The sequence below is a fragment of the Paroedura picta genome, chromosome 2 (genome assembly GCF_049243985.1).
Source record: "Paroedura picta isolate Pp20150507F chromosome 2, Ppicta_v3.0, whole genome shotgun sequence".
Taxonomy (NCBI): domain Eukaryota; kingdom Metazoa; phylum Chordata; class Lepidosauria; order Squamata; family Gekkonidae; genus Paroedura; species Paroedura picta.
In genome coordinates this window covers 129,327,414-129,335,695 of record NC_135370.1, presented here as the reverse complement: position 1 = coordinate 129,335,695, position 8,282 = coordinate 129,327,414, and the positions used below count along the sequence as shown (strand labels likewise).

Here is an 8,282-nt window from a genome sequence, read left to right as displayed (position 1 = left end):
AATATAAAGATGAAAGGATGATGCACAGCCTACCTGATTGACCCCCTGGGGTGTCACATGGTCCAGAGGACCAATCAGGTAGGGATGCCCTACTCCAAATTGCCTCTACATCTTCCTTCCACCCACAGAAAGAGCTGGCAGCTGTAAGATAAGCCAGCCGAGTGGGGTGGCTGGAGGGGAGGTGGGAGAGGCTGGGCTGTAGGCCAGCCCCAGGGAGGCAAGGATGGCTTTTAAGGTTACCTACCTGCCCAGGATCTTGGGGGAAGGGGTGGAAAGCTGGCAAATGGCTGCCCACTGATAGGATGTGCCCCACAGTGGCTTGGAGATGCCACTGCAGGGCCTGCCTGACTTCGGGGGGGGAAGGACCCACAACTGCCCACAACCAGCCAGAACAGCCCCCACCCACCCCCAGCCCAAACAGCCACACCACAGGCTGTACAGGCATTGGCGCCACCTGTCGGGGGGGGGCAGGAAGACCCTGAAAACACTGCATGCCTCTCCAAGGGCTCCTGTGCACTGGGGCAGCCCTCCGAGGTTGCAAAAATGCTGTGTGCTGCCCCAACTGGGGTGGTGCCAGTGAGCAGCATTTTCAGAGCCTCTGAGGGCCACCCCAGTGCATGCCGGAGTGCCCTCAGAGAGGTCTGTGCATGCCGGCACAGTTCAGGGGGAGAAGGCTGCCAACCCATATGGCCTGTGTCCTAGTTCCTGGTGCATTCTTGGATGCATCGGGCTTTGCCCCTAGTTATATGTATTCACTGGAGTGGAACTCATAAATCTGGGACTTTTCTTTTTGAATTTTATTTTGCAAATGCATGCAATAACAGAGCTCCTGCCAAAGCAGTTCTTTTCTATTAGTACATTTTGGGGGGCTTTTTTTTCCTAATGGAAGATTGCAACTGTATTCTACAATGATTTTTTAAAAACAATCTAAACATAAAAAGAATGTTGGCTTATTCCACCCATGGAGTTATTATTTTAATTAGAAGACTTTACTTTTCATCTTGGTTTTATACTGGATAGTAGCAGTAGAATGCTGTCATGCTTCTATGAAAAGGCAACACAAATAAAATATTTTCATGGAAGTCGATTATATTTTATATACAGACATACATTTCCAAATCTCAAAGGATATTTCGTTTTATAGGGCAAATCTATTATTGGCTTTCCAAATTGTCCTTTCTGGCTGGAAGACACTCAGTGGAGAACCCAAGGCTCAATGAATGGAAGTGTAGAATAACAATCAGGATTGAGGGAATTTGCTTGTCCCTAGATATCCCTAGAATTTGCTTGTCCCTAGATAATCAAGATGCTTCAGCAAAGAGATTCCTTGAGATTCTCTGCTTCCTTTGGTCTGCAGCAGAACTGCAGGTTCATCAAAATCCCAGTGGCAAAGATGAGGCAAGATAAAATGTCTAGACAAAGAATACATAAAATGGGGCTTGATGTGGGCAATATAGCCTAGAAATGACCACAGCATCATCAGAAAACAAAATGTTTTTGTTCAGGGAATGTCTCTTCTCTTTCATAATGCATAGGAATACATGCAGCGGTGAGCAGAAAATTAGAAACTTCTCTTTGCTGCAGGACTCCTTTTATATGCATAGTTAAGAAATGAGGAACCTTAGAACAATACAGTTTCTCTTATATAATTAACTGTAGATAACCACAAGTGCCTTGCTTTGGTGTTCTGAATGGTCTGTATTCCTACTGACAGATGTCACAAAACCAAATGTTACAAAACTATTCCAAAATTCATGTGTGTGCAAAAGCAGCCTTCTGCATGTGTAGTCAATGAAGCTGTGGATGTACAATAAGAGTATCTCCACTTTTGTATCACAATGTTTGTATGCAGGTTTCATTGTCTATACTGGAGGCATCCTATCACATGCCCTGCTGTGTGTCAATAGTTGCCTGCGAGGAGCATTGTGTTTTTGCCCAAAGTTCAAGTCCAAATCAGTTCAGCTATCACAGCTTCTGTAATGAAGCCACTAAGAGTGGGAGCTGTGATGGTCCCAGCACTGACTCATGAACTTACAAGGCCAAACCACTACTTGAAATGGGGATAACAACATTATGGAATTCTTATAAGGGTTACTAAAATAATGCACATGAAACACTCTGAACACTAGAGTATTCTAAAAAGACTGATTGTGGATCAAATCATTAGCAGTGTGCACTTGTAAACTAAGGTGTTCACTAACATTATTGACAGCTCAGGTCCTTCTTTTGTCCCACTGCCTTCAGCAATGAGGCTGGCACCCAGGCAAGACAGGGGCCTCTTTGGTGGTCCCTCCTAGATCTGGAATGTAACTCTCCCACACCTGGTACCATCTCTTGATGCTTTTCAACAGCAGGCCAAGACTGTTTTCTATGTCAGTTGGCGTAGGGTTTGTTTGTCCCCCAATCGGCTTCTTTTGAGACACATTACGTCAATATTGGTTGCTGTTGTGGTGACTTTGCATGTGAATTTTAAAATTCTTCTGATTTTATTCTGTTTATTTGATTATTGGATGAACCAGATCAGGGACATATTCATGGAGAGGCAATTTTTTAAATAACCAAATAAAATTAGTGATGCCTGACTCTTTGACCATTTATGCACTGGGAACTTCACTGCCCCAGCTCCTGTGCAGGAGCACAAATTGGGGGTGGATGAGGTGCACCAGGCCTAATGCTCCCCCGTGTGGGTGCAGGAAGAGGTGGGGCAACCTGACATGACTAAAACTCCAGCCTGCAGCCCAGCATGAAAACTCCAGTGCATAAACGGTCTTTGAGAGCAATCCTAAGCAGGTCTACTCAGATCTAGTCAATGGGACCTACTCCTAGGAAAGTGCTCTTAGGATTGTTACTGAAGTAGCTGCTTGTCTGGATGGCTCCATTGCAAAATAAAGGCTCTTAGGATATTTTTTTTTGGGGGGGGAGCTATTGATATTTTAACAAGAGTGATCCATATGTTTCTCCTGAAGTAGGGAGAATAATGACAAAAGAAGAATAATTCGGTCTGCTAAATCATTATAGCAGTGCCACTCATGACTGTAAATGCAGAATCCACATATGCAAAATATAGATGGGCTGGCTTATACAATTTTCAGACATGCAGGAACAAAGAAAAGGGTGCAATTGCTGCAAGAGAACAAACCACTGCTGTAGCAAAAAGTTGGGCATAGCTATTTAAAGCAAAAATGCTTGGATTAGGAAAGCGCTCATTCCAGTTAGATGCAGAAAAGTGGATGAGAAACTGTGGGCCCATATGTTTACTATAACCATGTCATCACCCCCACCTACTTCCTCCTACTCTGTCCCCAAAATATGTGCTTTTTTGAACACAAGATCTACCGCTTATAACAAACACTCTTATAAAAAACCTTTGAAAAGCAAACGTCTTTTTGAATGTCATTATTCTTTTAGATAGAGACATAAATTTGTTCTTTGATTAGTACCAAATCTTAGTTTATGACAACCAAAAAAAGCCCAATATAAGACATCACCGCACCCTCTTCTGAAACTAACATAAGCCGAATACAGCTGAGAAAAATTATATGATCAATGAATGGAAAATCATGGTGCGTTGCTGCAGGGTCTAATCCTACCATATTTCCTATCGATGCAAGGAGGAAATAAACTGTACAAGTGTAAGGTAGGTCAGAGAAAGATTTGCCTGTATCTACTGGCAGACAAACAGAAATGGAGGGGCAATAGAAGCATAGACTTTTGTAGTATGAAAACAACACCCCCCTCCCTGCCCCAGTAGGCTGGCAGTACCAGATAGAAATGTTTGGCTTGTACTAGCTAGCAGATGGGCACGGCACATGGGAGAGGTAAATAACCTACACCTCCTAAAGACAAACCAACATGGTGGTATTATTTTAACTTTAAAAAACAAACATTGTACTCTTGGTAAATCTTCCAAGAAAGTTAAAGGTAGATAGTAACAGGTATTAAAGTTTTATCCTTTTGGTACAATAAAATGCACATATCCAAACCAGGAGGGATGTGAGAACTTGATCAGTGGTTAGAAAATATCATATCATATTATTACCCTGTTTACCAGTTATAGTGAATGCCTTCAATTCACATACTGTATTTTCACCCAAGAAAAATTTGGTACAGTTCAGAGGGAAAAATGATTTGGGTAAGCACAAATCATTTGAATCCCATTTTTGTTATAGGGATTCAGATTCAGGTGATTCAAGTATAGCTAAATCAATTTAGGCTCAGAGACATTTAAAGAGACCTTAATGTCCCTTTAAATGCATCTGAGCTCACCAAGCAGCTGATCCTACTCTCAGAGGGATCAGCTGTTTGTCAGACTGTGGTGGATTAAACTGCCTGACAGCTGATACAGGGAGAGACTTCTCTGCCAGGATCAGCTTGGGCTGTGGGGGATATGTGGCCAGCTTGGATTGAACAGGGTGGGTGCAAGGCTGATATGTCAGTCTCATTCCCACTCTGCCCAATCTAAACCAGCAGCCAGCTCTTTGTGGGTCAGGAGCAGAGTTGGCATGTCAAACCCATGCTTCCCCTCTCCAAGCCAATCCAGCAGGTGGCTCCTTAAGGATCAAGGAGGGGAAGTGTGGATGCCATGCCCACCCCCTCTGATCCAAGCCAGCAATTGACTGCTTCAGGGTCAGGGAGGGCATGCATAAGGTTCCCTGCTTCTCTCCTCCCTGATCCAAGCTGACAGGTGACTGTGTTGGGGAGGGCAGAGGCAGAGTGGACATGTCCACTCTCTGCCCGCCAGATCCCAGTCAGCAGCCAGCTCTTACAAGACTGGCAGGGCAGCTCTCCCCCTCCCACAGAGCTTTCCCAGACAGCAGATTGAGCCTCCATGGCCTGGGAAGGGTCTGGGTGGGAGGCAGAGACATTTAAAGAGTCCCCATTTAAAGAGTTTGGTAGCTCTTTGTCCGCCTTCCCAGGCTGCAGAGAGCTCATCAGGACCAACTGTTTGGTGGGGTCCTTGTCAATGCTGAATCCAATCAGCCAAATCAAGCCCAAATTGATTCAGGGCTTCTGTGATTTGGCTGATTTAAACGGATGAAATTTAGCTTTGATAACTCTGAAAAGTAACCAGCATTGATTCGGGTACTTTTCATCTTATCCAAGCCAAAACGTGCATCTCTAGTATTCACATGATCGTTCTTTTGTACGTGCATTGAGTAATTCTTATATTACAGCCAATGCATGTACAGATGAATGTGATACAAACCCATATTCATCCAGGTACTGGTCCCCAGTTTCATTTGTAAAGTGAACACATGTTGGCTCTTTCTTACCAACAGATGTATGCATGCAAAGACAGGATGTTTGTGTAGTCACTGTTACGAGTGAGCAGGGCTTCTATGCAAAAGGGAATGGCTGATTCATGATCTGAGATCTCTCAATGTCTGTAATCCCATGTAAAACTGCTAAAATGCCACACCCTTTCTTTGATACAAACTGCCTCCTAGCTGTTATGTTCCCACAGTAAGGGGAAACAAACAGGCAACCTCTCCCATATCTCCCTGTGCAAGTGAGGATTTTAACTGCTGTGCAATGGGACTGTGATCTTCTTGAGAATCCCTGGGGTGATACCCGAGAGATCCATTCCAAATTAGGAAGGGGAATTGATTGCCAGTGTAGTAGGTAATGTGTCACATTAGACTCTGGGGCTCCTTGGATAAATGGGAAAAGAGAATGATGAATGAACTCCTTGAAGAAAGGGTCAGATTAAATATACTAGATATATAGATACCCCCAAATGTGCTTTATATTGAAACGAATGGAATACACTTTACCAACATGACTAGCTTTATATTTAAAAAATAACAACTCAGGGTTTCAAAATGAAGTATGGTCCAACCCCAACCCCACTATTTTGCAGACTTTTATCTCATACTGCCTTTTTTTACTTAAATAATTTTAAATTAAAACAGTGAACACAAGCATGAGTATAGCCACCTGAATCAATCCTCTACACTTACTTTAAAAATACCTCTAGGAAGTTCACTCTCCACCTAGCATAGCCCCATATTTTTAAAGACTAATGAAGTACAGAAAGGTGTCTCAACAAAAGAATCCCCATTACAACAAGACTACACCTTTCGTGGAGATAATATGTTTTTACTAGTCCTGAATCCAGACTACTGCTACAGCAACATTATGAATAAAGTCTGATAATTTTCATTAGTTGACAAGATCTTATTAGCAGCAGCAGAATAATGCTTATAGCACTCAGAACCCTGGAGAACTATAAAACATAAAAAGTTGGACATGACTTACAGCAAGTCTGCCCAATTTGTAACCCACCAAGCTCAATGCAGCCTCCTGGCCATGTATGGCAGCCTGCCAGAGACTCTACTCCAAGCTGAAGTTTAACAGCAACAAATTACACATATCAAATATGACCTTGCATAGCTTCATAAAATCTCTACTTTCTCATTTCACCTAGTCCTACTGCCACTTATGGCACAACAAACTCCCTAAAGCCAATGACTAGTATTAAAAAACGCCATATTTGGCCCTCTGCCTCCATATGGCATACACAATGAAAGTCAGTATGTAAAAGAAAAGTTTATGAATGACTCTGACACACTTCTGATCCTAAACAGCAGAGCTCAAATGCTCTGGTAAGATTTAACTAAATCATTCCAGCACATTAAGCCCAATTCAGTGATCTCTTGCTTGAAGGAGCTACAATGAGCACATGGAATTCCCACATAAATGAGGCATTATACATCAGAGCCTGGAAAAGTTGTGTTTGCACACTCCCACTAGCATGACTAAAGACATGCTAAAGTTAATGTGCATCAAAGCTCCTGAGCATGCAAGGAAGCATTAGATTGCGGAAAGTATAATTGAACACTTTAGCGTACTGGAACACTGGAGCCACCATGATGGTTTTAAAAGGCTGCCTTTAACATGGCAGCAGGTGGAACCTCCAGCAAGATGGAGATAGCAGACAGCACCACAATGGGAAACCACACAAAGCTCAGGATGCAGCAATAATTGAGCAAACATGTCATAACTGTCATGGAGGTCAAAGTGTCACAGGAGAAGTGGGATATCTTTTTTTCTGTCATGCATGCATGCAAGCAACATGGTGGAAGATTTCTGCAAGACATTTAGATGTACAAGAAATGCAGACAAAAGCACCTCTCATCTCTCTACTGCATTCCAGGAAAAATGCCTTGTTACAGAGCTGGCCTTCTGCTACTGGTAATAATGGACAGAAAAAATCTCCCATGTAACAAACATGCTGATATCAAAAGAGGGAAATGAATGAAAAGAAAGGCCAGTTTTTAGGATTTACCAGTCTGAGCAATAATTTGCTCTTGGTTAAAATGGTAAATATCTACCTATAATAAAGAGGAGGTAGAAGAGAATGAGAGGGGCAGTGACAGGAGGCAAAGAGGAAGTCTCCAGGTAAGGCATCCCAAGAAGAACCATGAAATCTGACTTTGGGGACTTTCTTTTTTTCCTGTGGGACTTTGTATTTCTTCACAATAGTAATGATCGCAATTGTGATTTTTTAAAAACATGTATTTGCAGTTTTTATTTAACAAAACTAGAAAGTATCTTTGTCATGAAGAAGAAAGCAACTGATTTTTACTGTCTAATGTTGAGTGTGAAAGACACAGGAACTGTAGCTCAGTGGCAGAGCATGTGCTCCATGTGCAGAGGCCCTGGGCTCAATCCTTCCCTGGCACTTCCAGATCAAGGACATCAGACAGCAGATGTCAGGAAAGATTTCTGTCTGCCCAGGGTCCTGGAGACTGCTGGTTAGAGCAGTCAATACTGAGTTAGATGGGCCAATACTCTGATTCAGTATAAGGCTGCTTCCTATATATATGGTTCCAAATGACCTTTTCTAAGGTTGAATTTGCTGAGGATTAGGCCTTCTTTCTTGCATTGACTGCTGAAACTATTTATAGGGATGCCGAACATGGGCCTTCAAAGAAGAGGAAACCAGAGTTCTCATTCCTTTAGAAGAAAAGAACAGGAAAGAAGAGGGAACAATAAACCCAAAATTTTCATGTTCACACAGCAGCAAGCAGCAGGCAGGAGTCAAGAAGTGCTCAGAGGTGCAATCACGTCCTTTCCGATATATACCTTCTTCTTTGCCAGCAACAAGTCTTGGTAGGCATTGGAACGGAGAAAACGTGCATAGCTGTCACTCTTCATCAGCTTGTAAATGTGCTCCTGTGGGAAAGGAAGAAACAAGAGGCTGAGATTTGTTAATGGCCACAGCTCTCTGGGAACCTACGAGAGAGAAAGAGAGATAGCCAGGCACAAATGGACAACTG

General features: G+C 42.8%; 1 protein-coding gene across 10 annotated transcripts in view; it reads right to left on the bottom strand.

The window, feature by feature from the left end:
• Positions 1–8,282, bottom strand: part of RGS6 (regulator of G protein signaling 6) — a 289,988-nt gene that overhangs the window by 31,388 nt on the left and 250,318 nt on the right. For all 10 annotated transcript variants that reach the window (XR_013228421.1, XR_013228422.1, XR_013228423.1 and 7 more), the window contains one exon: positions 8,089–8,178. Coding sequence is in view for 6 of the 10 variants with exons in the window: in XM_077322670.1 (XP_077178785.1) it covers positions 8,089–8,178 (90 nt within the window). In the remaining 4 variants the exon portion in view is untranslated. The remainder of the gene's footprint in view (positions 1–8,088; positions 8,179–8,282) is intronic.